Source organism: Remersonia thermophila, chromosome 1 (assembly GCF_042764415.1).
Source record: "Remersonia thermophila strain ATCC 22073 chromosome 1, whole genome shotgun sequence".
Classification (NCBI taxonomy): Eukaryota; Fungi; Ascomycota; class Sordariomycetes; order Sordariales; family Chaetomiaceae; genus Remersonia; species Remersonia thermophila.
In genome coordinates, this window is record NC_092217.1 from 562,237 (window position 1) to 587,957 (window position 25,721).

The 25,721-nt window shown below is 59.4% G+C and overlaps 9 protein-coding genes and 1 non-coding gene across 10 annotated transcripts; 7 read left to right on the top strand and 3 right to left on the bottom strand.

The window, feature by feature from the left end:
• Positions 1–1,419: 1,419 nt before the first annotated feature.
• On the top strand, positions 1,420–2,826 carry VTJ83DRAFT_162 (uncharacterized protein; the record flags this gene model as incomplete). Its single annotated transcript, XM_071007799.1, has 1 exon — positions 1,420–2,826. The coding sequence occupies one exon, from the start codon at positions 1,420–1,422 to the stop codon at positions 2,824–2,826; it is 1,407 nt and encodes a 468-aa protein (XP_070869515.1).
• Positions 2,827–3,240: 414 nt separating this feature from the next.
• VTJ83DRAFT_163 (uncharacterized protein) lies at positions 3,241–3,600 on the bottom strand (the record flags this gene model as incomplete). The annotated part of the gene is made up of 2 exons (XM_071007810.1): positions 3,241–3,309; positions 3,367–3,600. 2 exons carry the CDS (start codon positions 3,598–3,600, stop codon positions 3,241–3,243), a joined length of 303 nt encoding a protein of 100 aa, XP_070869516.1.
• A 711-nt stretch (positions 3,601–4,311) lies between these two features.
• Positions 4,312–5,471, top strand: VTJ83DRAFT_164 (uncharacterized protein; the record flags this gene model as incomplete). The annotated part of the gene is made up of 3 exons (XM_071007821.1): positions 4,312–4,653; positions 4,740–5,376; positions 5,434–5,471. The coding sequence occupies 3 exons, from the start codon at positions 4,312–4,314 to the stop codon at positions 5,469–5,471; spliced, it is 1,017 nt and encodes a 338-aa protein (XP_070869517.1).
• Positions 5,472–6,093: 622 nt separating this feature from the next.
• On the bottom strand, positions 6,094–7,348 carry VTJ83DRAFT_165 (uncharacterized protein; the record flags this gene model as incomplete). The annotated part of the gene is made up of 3 exons (XM_071007832.1): positions 6,094–7,153; positions 7,213–7,238; positions 7,307–7,348. The coding sequence occupies 3 exons, from the start codon at positions 7,346–7,348 to the stop codon at positions 6,094–6,096; spliced, it is 1,128 nt and encodes a 375-aa protein (XP_070869518.1).
• A 1,271-nt stretch (positions 7,349–8,619) lies between these two features.
• VTJ83DRAFT_t3 lies at positions 8,620–8,701 on the top strand. The gene has a single exon. It is a non-coding gene; the product is annotated as a tRNA-Ser (tRNA).
• A 2,273-nt stretch (positions 8,702–10,974) lies between these two features.
• VTJ83DRAFT_166 (uncharacterized protein) lies at positions 10,975–13,081 on the top strand (the record flags this gene model as incomplete). The annotated part of the gene is made up of 6 exons (XM_071007843.1): positions 10,975–11,152; positions 11,208–11,240; positions 11,318–11,553; positions 11,637–11,769; positions 11,820–12,973; positions 13,043–13,081. The coding sequence occupies 6 exons, from the start codon at positions 10,975–10,977 to the stop codon at positions 13,079–13,081; spliced, it is 1,773 nt and encodes a 590-aa protein (XP_070869519.1).
• A 795-nt stretch (positions 13,082–13,876) lies between these two features.
• Positions 13,877–15,707, top strand: VTJ83DRAFT_167 (uncharacterized protein; the record flags this gene model as incomplete). Its single annotated transcript, XM_071007854.1, has 3 exons — positions 13,877–14,203; positions 14,262–15,480; positions 15,544–15,707. 3 exons carry the CDS (start codon positions 13,877–13,879, stop codon positions 15,705–15,707), a joined length of 1,710 nt encoding a protein of 569 aa, XP_070869520.1.
• Positions 15,708–17,926: 2,219 nt separating this feature from the next.
• On the top strand, positions 17,927–19,073 carry VTJ83DRAFT_168 (uncharacterized protein; the record flags this gene model as incomplete). Its single annotated transcript, XM_071007865.1, has 2 exons — positions 17,927–18,116; positions 18,190–19,073. The coding sequence occupies 2 exons, from the start codon at positions 17,927–17,929 to the stop codon at positions 19,071–19,073; spliced, it is 1,074 nt and encodes a 357-aa protein (XP_070869521.1).
• Positions 19,074–22,049: 2,976 nt separating this feature from the next.
• Positions 22,050–22,905, bottom strand: VTJ83DRAFT_169 (uncharacterized protein; the record flags this gene model as incomplete). The annotated part of the gene is made up of 2 exons (XM_071007876.1): positions 22,050–22,800; positions 22,868–22,905. The coding sequence occupies 2 exons, from the start codon at positions 22,903–22,905 to the stop codon at positions 22,050–22,052; spliced, it is 789 nt and encodes a 262-aa protein (XP_070869522.1).
• A 550-nt stretch (positions 22,906–23,455) lies between these two features.
• On the top strand, positions 23,456–24,599 carry VTJ83DRAFT_170 (uncharacterized protein; the record flags this gene model as incomplete). The annotated part of the gene is made up of 3 exons (XM_071007888.1): positions 23,456–23,604; positions 23,673–23,802; positions 23,883–24,599. 3 exons carry the CDS (start codon positions 23,456–23,458, stop codon positions 24,597–24,599), a joined length of 996 nt encoding a protein of 331 aa, XP_070869523.1.
• Between the last annotated feature and the right edge of the window lie 1,122 nt (positions 24,600–25,721).

The following is a 25,721-nucleotide window of genomic DNA, read 5'->3' on the forward strand; positions in this document are numbered from 1 at the left end:
CTATCTGTCGCAAGCCCGCAAGAGTCGCGTCGAGTTTCCATGACCGCCATCTTGTCGTTCCCAGGCCCCGCAACCCCTCATCCCAGCGACAACCCCAATGGCACGCCGCATCGGTGCGCTAGTCCCTCTGACGAAGCGATGGCTGGAAACGGAAGGAGAAAGAATGACACCGGGGCTCTATAGTACTGTGTATATCGGAGTTGCGGGACGCGACATGGCCGATATCGAATTCGCATGCGACCGACCGTTGAACCGACACGCGAGCAGTGAACTTGCGTAGCCGATCTTGGACCAAACATGTGCCATGACATGGATATATTTAGCTCACTGGCACGTGCTTGTCAAGTGTGTCAAACCAAGTCAAGGTCAAGCGAAGCCGCATACCAAGAATCATCCTTCCTAGCGAATAACTAATCACTATCATTAACCGGTAGGCGGCCTCTTCATCCCTGAGGACACGACAACATCGCATGGATCAACTAGCTACGAAGTTCCGGAGCGAAAAAGAAAGGAAAAGGGAAAAAAGCTGGAACATGTCGGTGTCACAATTCAATTCTTATTTGACCTTGTACCTTGGTGCTATACTTCGTGCATGGTGATGAAGGACCCGTCTGAGGCAATAATCATTACTGTTGGCTTGTACGTTTCTAGGTCCCAGTCCCAACGTTCCATGCTCAGAGCTCAGACAGGGTAACCAGGAGCTGGTCCAACCCACAAAACTCATTCTTAGCAAATATCCGAGACCTGCCAAGAATCTGGGAGACCAAGGGCGATCGTGAATGCATTCCAAGATGTCAACGGTCATTCTGTGAATAGCCGGGGACGCTGAACACAGGATCTTCTTGGAATCAACATTGCCATCTCGCTCCGTCTGGTTGATAATGAATTAGTCCAGGCCTTGTTCTGGACCCTCTTCTTCAACCGTGACTAGGTCAGACCACGGTTTCAACGATGGTCGTGGTGTCCGCGGGAACAGAAGGGATGCGAGACAGCGCCATATTACACGGTAGGATCCAGCGACCGGATCGATGATGAGGTCATCGATCTCTGTCAGATGCCTCGGGCTGGAAAGCGCCGATCCTGGGAATCTCTCCCAAAGCCTGCACGAACCGTTCAGCGGGTTCCGGATCGTCCGCGATTTCTCGCGCTCTTTGTCCTACTAGATCATGATCACGACAGCCCCCACAATAACCGAACAGCCCCGAGCTATCTCATACCCAGAGCAAGCTGATCGTAGCGTCATCGCACACAGTGACATCATGCCGCTCCGAGACAAGCACGATCGGCCGATGGGGATAAGAAGAGGAGCGCCGGGGGGAACTCCCGAGGGAAACCTGGAGGATCCAGAACGAAGCCACAGGCAAAGCGGGCTCGCATAGACAGAGCAGATCCACCACGTACAAGACCCTGCCTCGCAAAATGAAATGCTTCCTCGCCCCTGGGCTGGCGATTGTGGCCGCCCTCACCGGCGTCGCCGCCGCTCCCTTCGTCTCCACGCCGACAACCACTGTCGTCTCGGAGCCGACCGGCCTCCCGTCGCCCTACGCCATCTCCCACCACAACGTGACGACCCATGGCCCTTACAGGGTGCCGGCGACGACGACGGGGGCCATCTCTACGGACATCTTGGCATCCACCATCGCGCCCGCGCCGCCGCCGCCGCAGATCGTCGACTACCCTGCGGACGGCCAGCTGCACGGCGCGCAGCCCATGCCCTACACGCCGAGCGGCGGCATTGGGACCAACGGCTCGCTGCCCCTGTACAAGGTGGCCTCGGACTTTGACTACCAGTCCATCGCCTTGGCGCTCTACCACGAGTGGATCGAGCTGGATCTGTTCCATTGGGGGCTGGCGACCTTCTCGGAGGACGACTTTCAGGCGTACGGCATCGGGGCCGAAGACCGGTTCCTTCTGCAGCACATGGCCGATCAGGAGATTGGGCACGCCAGCGTCCTCGCCAACATGCTCGGCCCCAGCGCCCCGAAGCAGTGCACCTACAACTACCCCGTGTCCAACGTGCGCGAGTACATCGACTTCAACCAGAAGCTCACCCGCTGGGCCGAGGCCGGCGTGTACGGCTTCCTGCCCCACCTCAACTCGGGCCCCGCCGCCCAGATGCTTCTGCAGAGCATCACGGTCGAGGCGCGGCAGCAGATGGTCTTTCGCCAGTTCGGCGGCATGTTCCCCATGCCCGAGTGGCACACGCCGGGCATCCCGCAGAGCTGGGCCTGGACGCTCCTCGCCCCCTACGTCGCCTCGTGCCCCGAGAACCAGACCCGCCTGATCTGGCAGAACTTCCCGGCCCTCTACATCCTCAACCAGCCCAACCCGGCGCGCATCAACGGCTCCGACGTCTGGGGCGAGATCACGACCGGCTGGTCCAACACCCTCTCGACCCAGGGCATCCCCGACGACGAGCTGTGCATCCACTCCAACGAGACGGGGATCGCCTGCCAGGCGGCCATCGCGCGGAACCGCAGCCTCCCGCTGTCGTACCCGGGCCGCGAGGTGTTTCTGCGGTGGGACCCCCCGGGCCACCTCGTCGGCCCCAACAGCAGCTACGTGACGACGACGGACGCGCGGGAGCCGCGGTTCGCGCTGTGGCTGTCGCAGCTCAACGTCACGTACACGCCGCTGCTCAACGTCAGCCTCGACGCCCGGACGGCCTACACGGTCCAGCCCAACGTGTCGACGTGGCTGAACGACCCGGCGGTCAACGGCACCATGTTCCTGGCCATCACCGACGAGGACCTGTTCGTCACGCCGTACAACGTCACCATGGTCAACCCGCATGTTGCCGCCCTGGCCGTGTACCAGGCGGGCTAGTTCCGCGTGGGGGGCGGAATCGCAGGTGGTCAAAGGAACGTTGAGAGAACCGGTCGAAGCATGAAGGTGAGACGGGCGAAAAAACGAAAAAGATACGAAAGAGATGCCTATGCTTCTGTTGGGTCATAAAAAGGAGCTCGCTACTTATCATGGCACAAGGAGACGACTTCAATTTGGACATCAAAGGGGTTTCGCTAGCTGCATTATGCTTTCTCATCAGACTTGGAGAAAAAAAAAAAAAAAAAAGCCCGTATGCTCTTGAGCGCTTGAGCGGGTTGTGACTCAACAAGATGCTCTGTCTTCAGACGCCGTCAACATGACGCTTTTCCAACCATGTGCTTTGCTAGTCCTCGTGTTTCTGCCATCTCCGTCCGCTCTCCTCATAAGAGCCAGGTGATCAGAGGCCACGCTGCCTTAACAGAACCGACTCCTCGCTGCCCAGTTGCACATGACAGCCCCCACGCAGTTGCAACACTTGCAGATCTGCCTCGCGTTAATCGTTTTGCCATGTCACATCATGGTGGATGCGACGAGACCTACCCATTGCTTCTTGACGTCGTCGCTCACTTTGGTCCCGTCGATGGCGTCAATGCAGGTCAGGGTACGAGCGGTCCAGCGGAACTGGTTGTAGCAGGCGTTGGGGTTGATGACGGCGAGGCACTCGTCCGTCTCGAGCAGCTCCTTGGTGCATGCCGGGAAGTCGGGGGACTCGGACTGCGCCGCCACGAGGGCGAGCAGGAGCGTGAGGAGCCCGAAGGACGCTGGGAGCCTCATGTCGGCGGCGGGCTGGGGACGAGCGTCGATCACTGGTGAAGATGGGTTCCCTGACCGTGGCCAGAAAGCACGAGCAATAATACCGTTGATAGTCGATCGGCGATGAGGGCCTCCCCACATATACCGGCAGACGCGGTTCAAAAACAAAAAAGGTGTGCCACACGGCCCGGCTCCCATGCGCATGTGCGGCGGCTGCCGGGTCAATCGGCTGTTTACCATAGATTAACGACATCCAAATACACTCCAGTCCACTCTGCCGGCAGAAGTCAAACAGAGCCCCAAGAGCCGGGCGGAGCATATGGGCCAAGCGGTTTCGCGCCAGACAGCCAGTCACAAACGCAGATGAGAAGACTTCATCTCTATATAAAAACGTTAACCTGCAGCCATCCTGGAGATAGGCCAACCCAAGGACGATCGCCGTCATTGGCGGACTCGTAAAGCCTGAAGTCAAGGGATATTGCCATGAGGAACCCGTCCGGATCCCGGCAACGGCAACGACCTGTCGTTGGCGCTTCTGCACGCCGCGAGATTCACGGGACGGCATTTGCGTGCGGAGACCCGGCAGCCCTCCCCCCCTGGTACGGTTTGCCTTAAGTCGACCCGGTTCGAGCCTCGAGAGGCTTCTCGGAGGGGTTTGACCTCGTTTCCCTGTCCCTACAACGCATTACGCCCCTCCCCAAGTCCTGGTTGACCTTGGACCGATCGCCAGCCATGAAGTGGAACGCCGTCGCCCTTGGGCTGGTCGCCCCGGCCCACGCCCTGCTACGTTTCGGCTGCTCCAAGCTCACCATCCAGCGCCTCGACCCCCTCGTGACGCCCGGCCAGAACCCGTCGCCGCACCTGCACCAGATCATCGGCGGCAACTCGTTCAACGTGTCCATGCCCTTCCCCGAGCACGACCTGGTCGAGCGGTCCACGTGCACCACCTGCCAGTTCACCGAGGACCTGTCTAACTATTGGACCGCCGTGCTCTTCTTCCGCGCCCGGAATGGCACCTTCAAACGCGTGCCGCAGCTCGCTCAGCCGGGCATGGAGGGCACCAACGGCGGCATGGTACGGAACCCTCCCCTCCCTCCCACCCTCTTCCCGCCCCATCTTTTGCGTGAGGGAGGTGTCAAAGAGCTCACCGCCCCGTCCAGGTGGTCTACTACATGTCCGACGCCCTCTTCGACACGGCCCAGCGCTCGTCCGTCACGGCCTTCAAGCCGGGCTTCCGCATGTTCATCGGCGACGCCACCGCCTCGAACCGCGAGCAGGTCCGCAGGTACCGCCAGCTGACGTACACGTGCATGGAGAACTGGGGGTCGCGGGCCCCCGAGAGCGTCGGCTTCCCCAAGGGGCCCTGCAAGCTCGGCATCATGGCCAACCACCGCTTCCCGACCTGCTGGGACGGCGTGAACCTCGACTCGCCCAACCACCAGGACCACGTCGCCTACCCGGAGTCGGGCACGTTCGAGTCGGGCGGCAAGTGCCCGCCCACGCACCCCGTGCGGCTGCCGCAGATCCTGCTCGAGACCGTCTGGGACACGTCGCGGTTCAACAACAAGGACGACTGGCCCGAGGACGGCAGCCAGCCCTTCGTGTGGTCCAACGGCGACTCGACGGGCTTCTCCAACCACGCCGACTACGTCTTTGGCTGGGAGGACGACTCGCTCCAGCGCGCCATGGACGCGCACACGTACGTCGCGGCGCCCATGCTCAAGACCCAGAGCATCGCCGAGCAGAACCGGTGCGGAAACAACATGCCGGAGATGGTGTTTGAGGATGTGGACGGCTGTGAGTGTTTTTCCCTCCCTTCCCGTCTTGTTCTGATGCAAAACTCACTCCATCCAGGGCTCCCGGAACTCCCAGGCGGCAACGCCATTTTCTAAGTCTGCTGATGCGAGACCTGGCGCGAAACAAGATTGGTAGTTGGTGTTCAGGTGTGGCGGGGATTCTGGCTTCGATCGCGTCTTGCGAGCTGGCTCACTCGCACCTTAGGTTGCATGCGTGCTGCCCGCAGCGTGGTCACGGTGCGGAAGGAAGAGATATTGATACGCCGGTTTTCTTTAGTCTCAGGAGACCTGGTAGCCACATCTTTGCCGTCCCAGAACGTAACTCATGACGAAACCATTTGCAGTGAAATGTCTTTTGGCTCGCAACCGAGGCTGGAAAGAAGGGAGGGAACGGGATGGCGGAGATAAAGACAATCGACGGCCGTGCTGCCACGACGGTTGTTGACCAACGATTCCTCTCATGGGCATGACGGGTCCTAACAAAAGGACACATCAACCAGCCGGCGTGCTCAACGATGGGGCGCATGCTCATATCCTTGACCTCGAAGCAAACCTGCCCACGTCCACCACTATCAAAGAACCATAGGATGGCTGCTCTTCAGGGCGGTTGAACGTCCTTCGCCCAAGATACTCAAACGTCAAATAATGCCCCACGCAACCTCTCAACCCAACAATTCAATGCAAGCACCCTTTCATGTCCGCCATGCCCCTAGCCCGGTTATCTCTCACTCTTTCCGCGCCGCGGGACGATACCTATCCCCAGTGGCGGGGAGGCGGGCCAGCACCTGTCCCCCAGCAGACGCAGCGCGCTTGGCGGCGTCCGCTCGCGGTACTCCCGCTGCTCGGCCCGCTCTGGGTACACGCCGCCTCTCTCGGCAAGGCAGTCACGAGAGCGCGAGCGACGAAGCAAAGGGGAACGCGACCGCCGGCGGGAGGCGGAAGAAGACGTGGCGGAGCTCGCGATCCCCGCGCCCAGCGCCAGGCCCTGGAGGAAGACCCGCGCGGCCTCAACGCTTTGGCGTGCCTCACGCGGAGGCGAGACGTCAAGAACGCGCCAGACATGGTCCAGAAGGGCGGCGGCTTCGCCGTTGGGAGCCTCGGACTGGGCTGGCGCGGCGCGCGCGCTCGGTGCGGGGCCGGTTCGGCGATGGTCCCGGTCCCGGTCCAGCGTGGGGCTCCGAGGCGGGATGGTGGAGGCCCGGCTAGGCGGCGGGTGGGTGAGGCTGCTGCTTGGGCCGGCGCTGCGGCCGACGTGGCCGGGACGGGCATTGTTGAGCGCCTGCTGCCGATCCCTGGCGCTGCCCTCAAGATACCGAAGAGCCTTCTGCGCGACGGCTTCCTTGGCGCCCTCCACGCTGTCGTACCCTCGCCTGTCGCCGTGCACGATGAATCCTTGCAGGTCAACGTGGAATCGGTACAAGCCGTCTCGACCACCGCGGGGATGGCGGGCCAGCCAACGCAGGTTGAATCCACGCGTCTGGCAAGCATCGCTCAGGCGCTGGATAACCCCAGCCGGCCGGTTCCGGAGGATGTACCGGGTCTGGTCAAGCCGGCTGGCCCGGTCCTGATCGCGTTGTTGCAGCTGGACGTGCGTGAGCGGGGCCGCGAGTACCGGGGCCGCGGGTACCGGGGCGGGAGGTGCCGCAGGTGATCCGGTCGTCTCCCGCTTGACCTGGGAACGAGGAGACGAGGCGGCCATCATGGCACGCAGGAATCTGTACTGCGGCGTGTGGGCCTCGGGTTGAGGTCCCGGTTGCAAGAGGTGCTGGAGGCTCCGGCTGGGGTTCGGAAATCGGCCGATCGTCGTGAGATGTGTGTTGACTTGGCGCCTACCAACAGGTGCCTGTTGGTGATGTGGCGTTGCTACGTCGAGGCCATCGGTCAGCGGGTTGCAAACAACGTTTCGAGCCGCTGCGGTGCAGAAGACGTACCAGGGGGCGGGCCAGGCGGCAGGGCAGAACTGTTCGGCCCATCTGTCCTTTCGTCAGTTGAAATAATCAAAGTCAAGGCGGATTCAGTACGTGCCTGATGGGTGCTGCTTCGCCTCAGACAAAGCTGCAGAGGCTCCCCCACGCGTCGGGGCCGAGGTCGACGATGGCGTCGCTGGCGCGCCCCCGGCGCCTGGAGTGACCTGCTTGTTTTCGTCCCCCAAGGTCATGATTCCGTCCTGGGACCCAACGTTGCAAGAGTTGCGAATGGATTGCCTGGAGTTTGGAAGCGACCCGTCCCAGCTGGCCGACGTCGACTGTGCTAAGTTCCTCCACGAATTCTTGCGAGGCTAAAGTATTTCTACTTTGTTGAAGAGAACTAACAGCAGCAGCGGGGCGTCTGTCCCTGCGACAGGTCGGTCCGCTGGGCTGTTGTCTTTACGCAGCGTGTCTTTTCTTTTTCTTCTTTTTTTTTTTTTTCGCGTGGGGGAAATCAGGGGCAACAATACAAATAAACAAAGAAGCAAATCATCGTCACCACAAGTCATTGTATGTAACACACAAGCTTACTAGGACAAAATAAACGTTATTGATACTTGTTCTCTCTGAGGCTTTACGATTCTTACCAATGGTATCTAAATACCTTTCCTTCTCTCCCATCCTACCACACGTATATCATCCGGAGCCGTGGGTTTTCTTGAGTTGGACCAAGAAGCTATTTGCTCAAACTTTGGTTCATTAAAATCCCACACTTGACTCATGAGGAAGCGGGAAGGTCACCATGATGGGCCCCGACGATACCGAGAGAATAGCTCTGCCGACACCGAGCATTATGCGCACAGTGACAGCGATCATGACGGGAACAACTCGGCCAACGCCAAGGACGATATTGACGATGTGAAGTTTGAAAACCGGGAAATATCATCGAACAAGCTTGGCAGGGGGAAGTTCTGGTAATTACCGCAGTCCATGCCGCTGTCATGGCCAGCACCAAGAGCACCAAGAATACAGAGCATCCCACGAGTTCACCCGGGGCACCGTCGTCCAAGGACGTTTCTACAATTTCAAAAGCGCCGGGACGCTGTGCTTTTCTTTCGATGGAGTCGCCGCAGGCCGAGCGTTTATCTCATGCGCCTCCAGCTTTGGATACCCAGATTCCGTCCCGAGGGGGCCGTCCCGGCTGCAGATCGCCCCCTACGGATCGCCGCGTAGACAAAACTCAAGCATGGTAATTGCCAGCCCGCTTCACGACATCGAGCTCGAGATTCAGGAGGACGACTGTTGGTCGCCCCGCCACAGCTGACCCGTGTCATAAAGGCGTGGTGGCGGAGTGGTCTAACGCGCAAGACTAGAAATCTTGTTCCTTCGGGAGCGCCCGTTCGAATCGGGCCCACGTCGATTCCTTTTGACTTTTTTTGTTCTTGGTGTTCCGGTAGAACATCTGTGCTCCACTATGAATGATGTCGAGACGGAGAATGGTTTTACGAGACGAGTGAGAAGTGCGTAGCCGATTGAAGTTTCATGGGGGATGATGAGCTCGGGAACAAGGTGGAAGAGTTGAGAGAACAGAAATCGAAAAGACAGGGCTGCAATCCGCATGAGAGTGGTCAACATCCACGCGGTTTCTGGAAACAGCATCGACGGTTCTGCTGGTTCTGGTTCGTACAGCTAACATGATGCGCATTTCGTCCAGAGATGATAACTCATAGGAAGACAACATAGACAAGAAGCATCTGGTTTAGGGCATAAGCAGAACTCCCTCGGTTGTCCCATCGTTCGTCTGCAAGATCAAGTCCCAGTCTTTGGCGGTGATCAGACGGGACCTTAGGTTTGAGATCCGAGAGAGAACAAGGGGAAAAAAGAACGTAAGCCTGGTTTGGGGTGTGTTATCGACAGGTCGATTGTCATCTTGCTTCTTTCGGGTCACTGATACACCCATTCTACTCAACTCCAGCCCTTCTTTTGCTCCGATCTGCAACTTCAACGCACAATAGCACCGAGTAATTAGTTATCCTTAGTCCTCATTTTTGCCAGACGGCATTAAAACCGATCTATCTAAACGACACGAACAAAGAAAAAAACACAAAGATGGCACGCCGTTCGGCGAAACGCGGCGACGAGGGCTGGAGGCATGGACGCCAGGGGTTTGTCTGTGACACTTCAGACGAGCGCCACAACATCCGCTCCCAAGAGTATGAGTGCACCACCCGCTGTTCATGAAAAGGCGCAACGCTCAACGAGGATTCCTTCCTTAAGAAGGGTGTGATGAAAGCAGTATGCGGGCACCCCTGCGTAGACGAGAAGACCAAGCCGGAGGACATCCCATGGACCGACTCATAAACTGCGCAGTAACCCTCTCCCCAAAGAATGTTAGGATTCTGAAATACAACGGGGTGTCAGCACACCACCGCCGATGGCAATTCGGTCAATGAACCGGATAGCTTACGGGGCCAGGTCGGAGAACAGATTACTGGAAAGCTCGTCGCCGGCATCCCCTGTGTAGACACGCCCGGCGAGCCACACCCCTATGACGAGCAGCCTAAAACAGAAGCTTGACGTTCCGTATTGAAAAGTGTCATGAGTTGGGAAGATCAAGAAATTCAAGGCAAGGCCAAAAAAGGTATTGTAAATGCCTGTCCTCAGGTGATGATGGAGAGACACAACCCACCCTTCCCACGCGGGCAACAGGCAGATCTGCCCTAAAAGGTAACTGTTGCAGTAGCAGGTATATATGGTGCACTAGCTGATGGCAGCATCAGCGGATCCGTTTTTGCTGTCACAGTAACGAACTCGTAAAGTAAGGCTACGTTACTTGTTGTCAGCTCCATGCATTGGAAGGCCCGCATCGAGAGGGCCATGCGTGTCCGGGGCCTTGTGATGAACTCTGGGCCCGCAGCTCATCGGCGCCAAGATGGTTTGGATGACGGCCTAGCTAACTTTCCAGAGCCAAGCCACCCTTTCTGCGCCACGCTCAGGAGCGGTTCCTGGTAGGAACAGGGCCGTCACATCTGGGAGGGCAGAATGCCCACCTGAGACATCCACCGATGTAGTTTTACCTACCTACCTACCTACCTACCTACCTACCCAAGGTAATCCAGGAAACCTCATTAGCATTCGCAGGGCCAGGGTCAAGCCCGAGATCCTGTCACAGCTGCCAGCATAATGTGTGAGACGAAAGGTTTGTGTCCCAAGGCAACCTCATACGCTGAAAATGCACAGGGGTTAGGTTGTGAGAGAGGCTGCCAGGTTCCTCAACAAGGGGATGAATTCAACACTTCCGGCGATATTGGACGGCCGGTTGTGGCGTGATCATGTCATCCCCTGTACCAGGAGCCAAGATATTGTAAGCAAGCCCTTGGGCACCGAGTTTGGGCGCATCAATAAACGATGCATGCAGTGTAAGCATCCTTCCCAGGCACCATGTTGACATGCGAGTCGATGCAACTGGTTGGATGCAACCCGGAACGCATCGAATGCTCCTCTCCGCCGGCACGCCATGAGGAGGTACGAGGATGCGGGGATGGAAGAGTCGAATCCTCGGAGGGTATAACTAGCTCCGTAAGATGCTTCTCTTTTCCATTTCACCATTTATGCTCCACGGCTTCCAACGTTCTCCAACCGTTGCATCTACTCACGCGATGAGCAGAGGCCGACCGTGCCTACGATACACCATGCTGTATCCTATCTTGCTTCTTGCAAGCTTCAAAGCGGTCCTAGGGCACCCCTTTGCTCCTCGCGCACAGCATGTCAGCAGCACAGAGGTCGCTGGCCGAGAGTACGACTACGTGATCGTCGGTGCAGGCACAGCGGGCCTTACGGTGGCGGATCGCCTCTCCGAGGATGGGAAATGCAAGTGTGACGGAGAATCGCCCGGCCAAGGACCGGTTGCTAACTGATGGTGAAGACACGGTTCTCGTGATCGAAACAGGCGGCTTCTGTATGTCGTTCATAACGGTCCACAGTCCAGGTCTCTCTGCGCTCGATGGAGCCATGCTGACGGCTCCTCCTGCAAAGATGATCCATCGTCCCCGAGTCCTGAGGGATGTGGTTACAGCTTTCCGTCGGTTCCTCAGCAAGACCTGAACAATCGCGTCGTCCCCGCTCTCGTGGGGAACTGCGTTGGCGGGAGTTCTGCCATCAATGGCATGGCCCTGATGCGGGCGTCGGCAAGAGACTATGACCTCTGGGCTGAGCTTGGGGGCAAACGGTCGACCTGGAACTGGAAGGGCATTTTCCCCTACTTCAAGAAAGCACGTCGAATAATTGGTCCCAAAGCCTGCCATGATCGGTAGTTCACGGAGCAGGGCATCATGAGAGGCTAACTCGTCTGCAGGCCATTCATTTCAAGGAACCCAACGCCACGTACGCGGCAAGCTTCAATCTGACGTACGATCGCAAAGCCTGGGGTACACTGCCAAACACGCGAGTCTACGCCTCGTTTTCCAGCAGCCTCCGGCCCTTGCACCGTATGTTGACGTTCGTGGTTGCACATGGCAGGACTGACCAAAGGTGCTAGGGGTTGGATATCAGGCCTTACGGAAGATCGCTGGCCTCGCATTCCCTCAAGACGGCTCCAAGGGCACGCATGGCGTCTTTTACTACCCTTTGTCCAAGGATCCCGCAACCGAATCGCGCTCATACGCTCGGACCGGCCATTGGGACGGCCTCAACCGGCCGAATTACCATCTTGTCACCGAGGCTCGCGTGAACAAGATCAACCTGCAGAAGAAGCGCGCCGTTTCCGTGCAGTTCGTCCCCGCCGACGGTCCAGGCCCGGCCTGCACGGTCAAGGCCAAGCAGGAAGTCATTCTCTCCGCAGGTGCCCTCCGGACACCTCAAATCCTCCAGCTCAGCGGCATCGGCCCCAAGAGGCTCCTCCAGTCGGCGGGGATTGATGTTGTAGTGGACCTCCCCGGCGTGGGGGCCAACTTCCAAGACCATCCCATCGGCCCGTCCATCACCTTCAACTGGACGCCTCCCGATCTCCCCCCGTTACCCCCGCCAAACATCCAGCTCTCCCAAGGCCTGGCCGCGGTCCTCTCGCTCCCGCTCATCGCCCCCGCCAACTACCGATCCCTCGCTGCCAAGTACGCCGCGCAGGACATCGCCTCCTACCTTCCGCCGGACACCCACCCTACCGTCATCCGCGGCCAGCGCAAAATCCAGTCCGTCTTTGCGCGCGAGATGCGCAAGCCCGACGTGTCCTTCCTCAACTACATCGTCAGCGGCGTGCCCTCCGCCCAGCCGATCGGCTTCCACATCGCCTCGCGCGGCACCGTGTCCATCAATGCGACGGACCCGGAGTCGCACCCCGTGGTCGACTACCGCGCGCTTTCCAACCCGCTCGACATCGACCTGATGGTTGCGTACCTTCGGTTCCTGCGATGGCACTTCCGCACCAACTATGCCGAGTACAGCCCCGTGGAGGTGGTGCCGGGGGAGCACGTGCAGAGCGACGAGGCGCTGGCACGGCACGTCGTCCAGGGGTACAGCCCGCAGGGATGGCACCCGGTGGGCACGGCGGCCAAGATGCCCAAGGAGGACGGCGGGGTGGTGGATGAGGAGCTCGTGGTGCATGGCACGGACAACCTCCGGGTGGTGGACGCCAGCATCATGCCGGCGCTGGTGGCCGCGGCGACGCAGCAGACCGTGTATGCGATTGCCGAGAAGGTGAGTCCGTCTTGTTGCCGGTCTTTGGGATTGGGGCTTTGACGAGAGCGTTGACACGCTGGCGCACAGGCTGCTGATATCATCAAGAGCGCGAGGCGGCATGGTTAAGTTGAACAACCAAGGCACAAGTTCTTGATCCATCGTGCTTCCGCGGCGTTGCTTGTAGGTCGATGAACGGCCGCATGTTGGGGATGGTTAGGCGGTCATTGTTGGCGCAAACGAGGCTTGCCGTCCATCCTGTTCCCTCCTGCCGACAACCATGATGCTGCGCCCGATGCACCGCTTCAACCTCTTCTTCATTGCAGCATTTCATTTGGCGTCTGGATTCAAGAACTGGTTTGCCAAGAATCGGGCCCGGGGGGGGGGGGGGGGGGGCGCTGTAGTCTCACCATGTGCAGCGCATGGTTGTGTACATACAATGATGTGACGTGGCTGAGGCTGCGGCGGCCGGCACCAGGCAGTTCAAAATCAAACCGGATCAGATCCGATCGAGACCGCTTTGCTCCCGGCATGTCTGACGATGTCTAGGGAGAGATGACGGAACTGACCCGGGCTCTTCGCATTCGGAACGCGCGGATCACGCCCGACGGAACGCGCGCCGTCCGACCAGTCTTAGCGTTGGTGGCTGTTCTGCCGGGCCCGCGCGTTCCGATCGTCTCAGGAGGACAACGCCAACGAGATCCCTGACACAACCGGGAGCTAACTCCAGATCCACCTCTCCTAACTGAACTAGATCCGCCAAGCCGCCTAGGTAGTATTTATATACATTGTTGTTGAAAATGTTAAGTTGCCAAAAGATGCAAAGGGCCAAACACCGGCTCTCGTTACCTGTGTTATTGTCTCCGCCATCGCCTCCCCAGATCTACAGAGACGCACAGCTGTGCGGCGCTATCCCAGCGAGCTATGGTGTTCGAGCCCTTGTCCTGGCGTCTCGGCCTTGCCGGCCTTGTCGTCCTTGGGCTTGCTCTCCTCCTCCGCAAGCTGTATCCCAAGCCGTATCCTGGCATTCCTTACAATGAGGCCTCGGCCAAACGCCTGACCGGCGATGTGATGGAAATCGTCCCGATCATGAAGGAGACCAACGAGCTCTCCGCCGCTATCTTTGCCGTGACGACGCGAAAGCTGGGCGTGCCTATCGCCCAGTTCCTGTTTCCGGGCGTCCGCAAGCCGCTAATCGTTCTCGAGGATCCGCGCGAGATCGAGGACATCCTCGTGCGTCGCCACAAAGAGGTAGGGTCTCTTCACACAAGACGCATCAAGGGATCGACATCTAACGTGGGTATTGTAGTTCGACAAGGCAGCTATCGACGTCGAGGTCTTCGGCGCCATGTTCCCGCGCGCCACGCTGGCGCAGTACACCACCCCGGAGCTCAGGGCCCAGAAGCGCTTGTGGGCCGACGCCATGAGCGTTGACTTCCTCCGCCGCGTCGCAGCGCCCAACATCTACAAGTGCACCCTGGAGCTGCTCGAGCTCTGGGGCCTCCGCGCTGCGCAGGCCGACCGGCCCATCAACGTCCTGGATGACTTCAAAAACGCCACTCTCGACGTCATCTGGATCGCCATGCTTGGCGAAGAAGCCGGCACCATACGCTTCGACATTGAAAGGCTCAAGCGCCAACTTGAGGGCGATGGCACCGCTTTACAGCCTCCCAGCGGCGCATTCCTCAAGGAGCAGGTAGCCTATATCTGCGAAACGATTGTGCGCAACTTCAGCACGCTCCACCCGAATCTTGCCCAAAAGATTGAAACCTATCTGCCACGGTATCGCCGCTTCCGGAGCTCTGTTACCCGGGAGATGACGCGATGCATGAAGAAGGCCGTCGAGCGCTACCAGCATCTCACCGAAGGCGCGTTGGAATCCGATGCGTTGGACACCTGCGCGATGGATCTGGTGTTGCGAAGGCAGATCCTGCAGGCCAAGAAGGCCGGCGTGGAACCATCCGATCCCACCCAGGATTCCAACATGCTCGACGAGATGTTCGTGTTGTTGGTGGCAGGGCATGACAGCACGGCGAACACGCTCGCCTGGTTTGCGCGGTTCATGGAGCGGTTCCCAGCGGTGCAGTCCACCCTTCGGGCCGAGCTTCGCAAGGCGTTTCCCGGCCCGGGCCTGCCTAGCGTTGACGAGATTCTGAACGCGGCGGATGTCCCTTACCTCGACGGCGCTTGCGAGGAGGCGTTCCGTCTGGCTGGCACCGCCAAGGCCAATATTCGGCAGACCCTGGTTGATACCACAATCTTGGGGTACCCGGTTCCGAAGGGGGCGGAGATCTTTTTGAACTACCACATCGATCGGACGCCGACGCCGTTGGAGGAAGAGAAGCGAAGTGAAACGTCGAGGGCAGCGGCGGAAAGGCACGGGGATGGGCTGAGCGGAATCGCGGGGAGGGACCTGGCGAGCTTTAACCCGCGGAGGTGGATCGTCCTGGACAAGACCGGAAAGGAGAAATTTGATGCGTATGCCCTGCCCAGCTTGGCCATGGGGGGTGGGTTTAGGGGTTGCTTTGGTACGTCCTTGAGGCCTTGGTGTACGCGACGTGGATTCATGCTGACTATCATTCGGTAAACAGGGCGCCGAATGGCCCAGATGGAGCTGCGGATCATGGTGGTTCTCCTTATTCTGACCTTTGAGTTTCTTGAGCTGCCTGAGGAGCACCAGTCTATGGCAGCCATCGAGGGAGTCTTTAGAGAGCCGAAGCATCCGTACGCTCGCCTGAGGATTCTCCGAGAGTAGGCCCCGGAGACCTTCAAAAACCCTGGAGTGTCATTTCTATGAAACTGGCAAGGAGACCGTCTCCGGATTGCTGCATTGCTTCGCCTATCCGAGAATCTTTGGAGTGAAAAGCCATCGGCAGCAGCAGTGATAACAGCCGATGGATATGCAAACTTCTCAATGGTTCGGTGGGACCGGACTTCATCCAAGGGCTTTTCACGTAGGATTGTAATGTTTGTGTAAGGTGAATACGTTGGACAGTCATGGTTCCATGATCCTTTCTTAAAGGGCACAGGCCGACCAGCCGGCCGTCCACATTTGCAAGAAGGTACTTTATCGTATCGCAGGTCAAATAGTGCTCTTCCAGATGTACCTCCTGGCCGTCCCCATGCTGTCTCACATGCTCGGTCGTCCTTGTAGTGTCTTGCACCTCTCCGCCAGTCTTCTCTTACATCCGCCGAGGTGTTGGCTGGCATCAGCCTGTCTCTAACAGTCCAACAACAAGGGCTCGGTGTGACACTCCACAGACGCAAATATGCCATCGCCATTCGGCGCTGCGGGTCTAGATGTCCACGTCTGTATCTGATGCCAGCACAGCGGTGCGGCTGGTACGCCAAGCATGGCAAGATTCGACGCAAGAATAAAAAGAGGCGCCAGTTCTTGGACCCAAGAATGACCGCCACAAAACCATTCGCTTTCGCAAGAGCAAAACAAGCATCACCCCCGCAGTGCGTTTAAGATTTACTTACTGTTCGCTTTTGTTGTCCAGAGCAGTTTCTGCGGATTGACACGCCGCCCGCAATGTGCTACTAGTGGAAACACATTTACGAGTGCGGCCATCAACACGTGGTATTCGCCGGGTATTGTGGACACCATCCCTACTGCCGTCCACGATGGATGTACTGGAACCATTTCCGAGAATCCCACTGCGGCTGCCGCAACGCTACGAGACGGTGAAGCCGGCTCCGAGACTCGACAGATAGGCATGGAAGAACTGGAAACTTTGTGTTTGGGCAGGAAGCCAATCAGAAGGTTGAAATAGGTTGGAGAGGGACAGAGAGAGAGAGAGAGAGAGAGAGAGAGAGAGTGTGTGTGTGTGTGTGTGTGTGTGAACGGCGTTGACTTGGTATAGGGCTCAGAGGGGGAACATTACAAACGTCAGACAACTTTGACGAGCCTCCAGATAACGTCTTGGACCGAAATGAAACGTCGTCGACGGCTGAATTGCGGCTTGTTTTCAGCGCGGATATCGTTACGATATGACGAAGCTCGGAAGATGTCATTGCTCTGCAATCCGTGATTTTGGCGCGCGAGCCGATGCCACGCCGGGTCTCGTGCCGATGACAGTGGACCCGGTGGATCCTCCCGGAGGTTCCCCGAGTCGGGCCCCGGATCCGATCTCGCCAAGACCTGCCCAGCGGACCCACACGGGCGGAACTGGACCTATAGAGGTACCCGGGCCGGGGGACATTGCCGAGGAGTTTCACCCTCAGGTCATGATGCAAGATGCAGCCAGAGAAACCGAGGGGAAGTGTGACTTTGTCAGTCTACTAGTGGAAATGAACCTCTGAAAACTAGATTATTGAAGCCTACAATCCCAGAAAGTTTGCTGGCTGTATAGCCCCAGCCTTCCCCGGTCCGCAGGGGCTTGTCCCTCTTTGATGATTCTCAATAGATGCCGATGGCTTTTCGGTTGCCGGTAACGGTTTCTCCCTTCCTATCACTTATGGATAATAGCTTCATGTCTGTTCTTATCGCTAGCTTCCACCACGTTGTCTACAAGCGCGGCGTTGTCATAGCCGGAAGCATCATTGGTGTCCTCCTCGTCCTGTATCTGTCGGCAGATCGTATCCAAGGTACAGGTACCTAGAGAACTACCTCCCAGTAGCCACATACCTGGCAGTCCCCGGGGCCGGGAGAACACCACTGCTGCTCAGGCCACGAACCTGGGGCTGGAGCAGGTAGCCAGAGGTACCTATTTGGGGATGCCCGGTGCGGGATCTCCCGTTAGCCAAAAGACCCACTTCCCGTTCCAGACCTACTAGTAATGCGGCTCTGCGGAATGTAAGAACGACGTCATGACACATCCCTGGAATACGGTAACTTTGAGCACGCACGTCATGTGGGGCGGCCGGCAACCGGCTACGGCAAACTACAACCGGACATCCAGACCTCAGCTCCAACCCCGCAGGTTCACAGCTCACTGTCCAACGGAACCTCGCGGCACCTCGCTGTCAGCCATGGCACCCATCAAGGTGGCTGTCCTCGACGACTACCAGGGCATCTCGGAGCCCAAGTTCCGTGCCCTGGACCCTGCCAAGTTCGACGTCTCCTTCTTCCCCAACACCCTGCCGCCCTACCACCACCCGGGCACCTCGCACGAGACTCGGGACCAGATCGTCGCGCGCCTGGAACCCTTTGAGGTCCTCTGTACGGTCCCCACGCACCGCTTCCCTCAGAACCACCCTCGCTGACCCGGTCCCCCCCCCCCCCCCCCCCCCAGGTACCATGCGCGAGCGCACCCCTTTCCCGGCCGACCTCATCGCCCGCTTGCCCAACCTCCGGCTCCTCCTGACCACGGGCAATCGCAACCTCGCCCTGGACCTCGACGCCCTGCGCGCCCGCGGCATCCCCGTCGCCGGCGCCGTGGACCGCGCCCACGCCGGCTCGGTCGGCTCCGTCAGCACGACGGAGCACTGCGTCGCCCTGGTGCTGGCCGCGGCGCGCAACGTCGCCCAGGACGACCTCGCCGTCAAGTCCGGCGGGTGGCAGACCGCCCCCGCGGTGTCGCTGCGGGGGAAGACGCTGGGGCTCGTCGGGCTGGGGCGGCTCGGCACGGCCGTGGCCCGCATCCTCGGCGGCGCCTTTGGCATGCGGGTGGTCGCGTGGAGCGAGAACCTGACGCAGGAGCGCGCCGACCAGGCGGCCCGCGACGCGGGGCTGCTGGCGGCGGACGGCGGCGGCGCGGGGATCCGCGCGGTGGGCAAGGACGAGCTGTTCCGCGCGGCCGACGTGGTCAGCCTGCACCTCGTCCTGTCGGACCGCACGCGCGGGGTCGTGGCCCGGCGGGACCTCGAGCTCATGAAGCCGACGGCCATCTTTGTCAACACGTCCCGCGGGCCGCTGGTGGTCGAGGAGGATCTGCTCGACGTGCTCGAGCAGGGCCGGATCCGCGCCGCCGCGTTGGATGTGTTTGACCTCGAGCCGCTGCCGCTGGACAGCCGGTGGCGCACGACCAAGTGGGGCGAGGGCGGCCGCAGCAGGGTGCTGTTGACGCCGCACATGGGGTATGTTGAAGAGTCAACGCTGGATGCGTGGTATGACCAGCAGGTGGAAAATCTGTTGCGTTGGGAGAAGGGAGAGGAGCTGTCCGTGAAGCTGTGCTAAGCTCAGTGGTGTCGAATCTGAGCCAGTCGCCATTCTGCGTGCCTCGCATGCTAGCTCCCTTCGGCCAAATCCGAGCCTCAAGATAAAACGGCCAAGCCATTGCCTCCTGCGACTCCCGGGGCATTTTCTGGCGTTGTCTGGGTGCTCAGGAAAGCTCACGGGGGTCGTCCCGGCGGGGTCGGTCTTGACGCTCCTCCCGGTCCGGAGCTCGGCGATGGGCTGCGGGGTTTGGCCCCACCTCGGAGGTGTGGGGACCGGGCTTGGCGGCCACCGGCCGGGACTCAGGGACGGTAGCCGACACTAAGGTCCTCATGCATGGTGAGTGTATAGTACGCTCATGCTGGGTTGGACAAGAGAATACAAGCCACGGTCATCACCCAGATGCCAGATGGCACAGGCACAGTCTGCGGCAACGCGATACCAGAACGTCGGTGCCACTCAGTGAGCAATGCAATTCGTGCCCAGGAAATCAGATTCGGTCCCGTCACTCCGGTTGCGAAGCTCTCCAAGCCAGGGTCAAAAGAACTTGCGTCTCATCTCTTGGGCACGTCACAGGAGCAACTAGATCGCCATGCAATAATCGTTTTGGGTACACGGTTCCTTGCCTAACCATCTCCATCACCATTGCCCGGGACCGATCCTGGGGGGTGTGTGTCCCGTCCCATCTACAAGAAGCTGCTATCGCGCGGCGACATGTCCAGATTGACTGCCACGATAGGCTCCTCATGCATTCTCGGCGGTTGTCAATCGGATATCCAGACGCAGATCCACCCTATCTGTCCTTCTCTTCGCCCTCTGAAGCTTACCCATCAGCAGCTTCAGATTTTCGACTTCGCTCGTCTGCATGACGACTTTTAGATCCAGGTCCTTGATAATCTTTGCCAGAGCCGACATGTTTAGCTCCAGATTGTCGGGCCTGTCTCGTGGACCGGAACTCAGTTTTGGCATTCGTCGGTGATGCTTGTTGGTCAGGCCGAGCACGCCGACTTGGATTTGTCCCATCCACCGATCCTGCTTCTCGGCTTGGTCCCGAAGCATGGCATGCTTCTTGTTCCTTGCACAACCGGTGCTCGCGTTGGCGTGGGACGCTGCATAGTAACGGCCATGCTCCATGGATCGCTCTCCGTCCTCCGAAGCGTCCTCTCGTTTCGGTTTCTTATCGTCACGTCTGGTTTCGTAAACGACAATCTCATAAGCTTCTCCATCGTCATCGTCATTGCGATTTGTGCTCCTAGGAGTGTCCGAAGGCAAACAAAACGAAGAACCGAGTCTTCTCCGTGTTTTTGTCCATCTTGCATCGGAGCGAAGGTGGACCGCCGCCGGGGTGAGAAACAATTCGTGTTCGTCGTCGACGCTGCTGCCCCTTGTCAAGGTCGGCAGCGACCAGATCGTACGGCCGAGCCTCTGTTCTTCCGAAATAATAACCTTCATTGCCTGCACCAGACGATGGGCGTCTATTGGCGTCGCGGTAAGCACCCAGGGGTTTCGCCGGCCCTCCATGTATTCTCGGCGCCACGCGTTGCTGGTAAAGTCGGCCCCTGCCTAGAACGGCGGAACCTCGCGGCACTCGTCGACGAGAAAGTTCAGGTTCACAAGCTCAAAGCTGTCCTGCAGCTTCCCGGGGACGCCGCTGGTTTCGCCGTTGAGGTACCGGGCGGCTCGAAGGATCGCGGGCTTGTAAAGGTACGGCATCTTGCGAACGCCACCGTCCCCGGATATGGCATCCCGCCATGTCGTGTAGTTGGACTTCCAGAGAGAAATTCTTCTCAGCATGCTGCAGATGTCGTCCCACAGCCTCTGCTTCCGGGGTGGTTGTTCGCTCCTGGGCCGGCTCAGCTGTTCCAGCGCATACTTTAACACCTCAACGTCGTGGACGTCGGGGCCCTCACGACGGTGATATGCCATGATCCATGGAACTGCACGAGGCCATCTTGCAGCGGACTCGTAGAGGATGAACTGTGCCGCCGTGATCTCGTCTGGCGGTTGCTTGGGGTTGTCTAGGAGCTTTTGCTCGGCGCGGTGCGGCCGTGTCGAGGACGCTTGTCGGGTCGTCAATGGAGTGACCAGCCGTTTACTAGCCCTGGAGAGTTTCGATTTCAGCATTATCGTCTTGTTTCGGCAGAGACGATCGAGGCCCCGAAGGCTGCTCAAGAAGCCGAACTTGGTGTTAGGGGGGCCCATGGCAGGAAGCTGGAGGGTAGGTAGGTGATGGAGAAAAGCCCGTATACCAACATCTTGGGGAGGTCTGAACCTTTAATTCACTGAGTTCCCAGGGATTTTGTGAGGGGGTAACAAAGGATGGTTTGCTAAGCTCTTGGTTGATTCTCATTTCAGGGATGACATGCAAGAAAGGCGTAATGACTTTCTGAGGGTGCAATGCGGCTGTTGTCTGTTGTCTTACAGGATGTTGTTCAGAGCGCTGTTGACCTGCGGAAACAAGGGAACCAGTTTCGTGGGAACAGTCCGCAAAGACGTCGCAGACCTGGCTCCTCCCTATCCTTAGCCAACACCACCTGCTCGGTATTTCTTTGCCTCATTCATCCCGCCTGGTTCATTTTTCTTATCATATTCTCCATTGTCTTCTTGGCCTCCGTTCTCATCCAACCTGGACCCCGGCTACAGTCGCAACTTGACAAGATCACGCCCAAGAGAAGCCTTGGTCAGGCTTCGACACCGTAGCTGAAGCCATCGTAGTACTGCTAGCACGGCCAGGCTGCCCCGTAAAAGATTCAGCTCTGCAAGGCTCTACTCCCCGGTCCTTGTAAAGACCCGTTTCTTGAAGAATTACCGCCGAGCTTCCAGGCCGCATTGTAGGCAGCACCATGTTTCCCCGAGCAAGGTGAGAAGCGCTCCTCCGGGACAACATCTTCCCGGCTGCAGCGTTGGAGCAAAAGCAGCAGCGCAAGGCTGTCATTGAGAGCATGGTAGAAAGACCAAGAGAGAAGCCTCGAATTATGTCTAGGTAGTAAGTCTAAATTACAGCTTGCTTGGCATCCGAGTGGCTCCATCCAGCCGAATCACAACGCCGTTGAGCATGACGTTCTCGATGGCGTGACGCACGAGGGCCGAAAACTCCTCGGGCTGGCCGGGGCGCTTCGGGAACTCCATGGCCTTGAGCAGGCCGGTGCGTACCTTGTCGGACAGCGCCGCCGTCATGTTGGAGTCGAACATGCTCGGGGCGACGGTGACGACGCGGATGCCGAAACGGGCGAGGTCGCGGGCCATGGGCAGCGTCATGCTCGCGACGGCGCCCTTGCTCGCGGCGTAGGCGACCTGGCCCATCTGGCCCTCGAAGGCGGCGGCGCTGGCCACCATGACGACGACGCCGCGCTCGCCGTCGGGACCCTCGGGCGCGGCCGAGGCCAGCTCCGGGAGCAGCTGGCGGACGAGGTCGATGGTGCCGCGAAGGTTGATGGACAGGACAAAGTCGACCGACTCCATGGACACCGGGCGCAGCTCCTTGTCGAGGATGAGGCCGGGGTGGCCCACTCCGGCGCCGGGGATGATGCCGCCGAGAGGCTTGCCGCTCTTGCGGATCCAAGCGACGGCGGCGTCGACGGCGGACTTGATGCTGGCCGTGTCGGAGACGTCGCAGGGGATGAAGGTGGTCGAGGTGCCCAGCTCCTCGACGAGGGCCTTGCCCAGCTCCTCGTTCATGTCGAGGATGACGGCGTTGCCGCCGGCGGCGACAATGTCGCGGACGCACGCGCGGCCGAGGCCAGAGGCGCTGCGTGCAGGCGTGAGCAAAGAGGGCCTTTACAGGAGCGACAAGGGGGGGGGGATTGGGAACTTACCCGCCCGAAACCACAAAGGACCGTCCCGAAATCTTCATGTTGGATCTGGATGGTAAACGAGTTCCATGTGAGGAAGGAAAGAAATGAGTCTATGACAAGGGCCGTGTCATTGGCATGTCAATCAAGTCCTCGGCCTGGGGCCGGCATCTCCACATGAACGGCGGTCGGAGCCTCGGTTCCAGGACAAGCGCCGACGATGCTTGCATCGCTAGTATCAGGTGGTACCGGACCGTAACGCTCAGGTATTCCGTTATGCGTAATTACAGCCATGGCGTCATCCCGCCGCCTGCTGTTGGCTCGGCGCTGCGACCCGCCCCCCCCCCCCCGTCGTTATCTTTGGATCCACATGCACTCCAAGAGGAGGGACGTTCCCTGAAAGCCATCCAGCACATGCACCACCCAACACCGTCCAAACTCGTCGCGATATCGAGACGCGTCGTTGAAGGCGCTGGCCCAAAGACCCGACCCCGACGAAACGCCTGCCACACCGGTTGTTTTTTTCTCCTTTGAGCCGACGCTCTGCCCGACATACGATCGTAACACCCCCTAACCCGCCAGCCTCGTCGACTCTGCGACGGTCGTCCGGCCATGAGCTACGAGTTGCCCGGCATGACGCGCCCGCGGCGGTCGTCTGCCACGAGCGACGACAGCACCGCCACGGTGCGCGAGCAGGAGCTGGGCAGCATGTACGACTACCTGGCCAAGATCATCTTGTTGGGGCCCAGCGGGACAGGCAAGTGAGTGACGTTGTTCGCGCGGGGTTGCTGCTGCTGCGGGGGGGCGCCGGTTGACCCAGGTGGACCAGATCCTGTCTCCTCCACCGTTTCGTCAAAAACGAGTGGCGCGTGCTTTCGTCGCAAACCATCGGCGTCGAGTTCGCCACCAAGATCATCAAGGTCGGCACGGGCGCGCGGAGGAAAAGGATAAAGCTTCAGGTAGGCCGATGACCGGTTCCCCCTCCCCCTCCCCCCACCCCCACCCTCGGTTCTTGCTCCGTCCTGCTGACCTCCCCCAGCTCTGGGATACGGCAGGCACCGAACGCTTCCGGTCCGTGTCGCGGTCGTACTACCGCGGCGCGGCCGGTGCGATTCTCGTCTACGACGTAACTTCTCACGCGTCGTTCCGCGGGCTGCAGCCCTTCCTCAACGACGCGCGCGCCCTGGCATCGCCCAACCTCTCGGTCGTGCTCGTCGGCAACAAGCTGGACCTGGCGCACGACGCCCTCATCGATACCGGCCTGCCGCCGCCGACGCCCGGGACCGCCAGCCTGTCGTCGACCCCGCTGCCGTCCTCGTACTCGTCGACATCCACCCTCCACCCGGGGCTCGGCGCGCAGCTCAAGGCCACGGTGGCGCCCGACGGGCGCGAAGTGGCCGCGTCGGAGGCCGCGCGATGGGCCAGCACGGTGCAGATCCCCGCGGCCATGGAGGTCAGCGCCTTCAGCGGCGAGGGCGTCGACGAGGTGTTTGGGCGGCTCGCGCGCATGATCCTGACCAAGATCGAGCTCGGCGAGATCGACCCGGACGACCCCATGAGCGGCATCCAGTACGGCGATGGCGGAGGCGTGTGGAACGCGGGAGCCAGCGACGGCGGGAGCATCAAGAGCGGCGTGACGACCGACGACGGCGGCGGGCGGCGCCGGCGGAGAAGCAGGAGGACGGGGCAGGGGCTGCGGGAGTGGGAGGAAGTCTTTACACTTACAAGCCGGCGGAGGAGCGCAGGGTGTTGCTGAGGCGGAGATACCCTTTCCGGACATGGATGAGTTGCGTTTCAGGGGGGTTTGTTGGCGTTGGTATTTTTTTTATGGTCCTTTTCGGTTTTCCAATACCACACATGCGCAAGGATTTCGATTTCTTTCTTGCTCTGCCCAACCCTCGTCGCCCTCGTCGCCCCTGTGGCTTTCGCGGCTCGAGCATGCAGAATCTCGCTTGGAGGATTCCGCCGAATCCATTCTCCATCGCTGCCGACACAGCCGTGATGGGCTGCCACGGCCGAAGTCTTGGCGGGCGGTCGATGCGACGCGGAGAGGCCGGCTCCGAGGTCAGCCGTGCGAACCGCGCCGGGGGTTGGGCCGGCGCATGTCGTGTTAGTGAGCGGTAGTTACCCCGGTACCGTCCGTAAGAGGTAACTTCAGCGGCTTTGCAAAGACAAGACACATCCTCCTTCTCCCCCCACCCCCAAAAAACAGGAAAAAGAAAAACCTGGCGATGGGATTCTTGGATTCTTGGACAACGCGAAGCCAGGGGAAATTTTATAAGATATCAACCTTGAAGAATCCTCACCACCTCAACTCCTCAACTCCACTTGTCCGGCTAAATACCGCTGGACCTGTGCTTCGTTGGCAGCCCAGCTCAAGATTTCATTCAATCAACACCAACAACCTAAACCCCTCCCCCTGACCTCCACTGACGCATGGGCCGGTGCTGACGTACAGTACGGTAAGGGACCATGGAACATAAAGCGCCTTAGCTACGGTAGGTAAGGGATCCAGGCGCCTTACCGATCGCGTGCAGACTGGGTACGGATAGTTAAGGTACGGGCGGTGGGTTCCCGGCCGGAGCCCCTCATTCGTCGCCGCGGGGCAGTTGCTCCCGCCCCCTTGGAGATGCCTTCTTTCCACAGCAGCTCGCTCGGCAGGTGCATCCCCTCGTTAACAGGATCAACAAAGAAATAATAAAAAGCCATGGCTGCCTGCCAACTCCTTCCTCGCATGGCTCTGCATCTGGCAGCAGCATTCGTTCCTCCCTCCTTGATCTTCCCTCCCTGATCCTCTCTCCTTGATCCTCCCTCCTTGTTTGTGATTTTGTCCCATCTCCTGGTCCATCGTCTTCTTCTTCTGCTTCCTCTCCTCCTC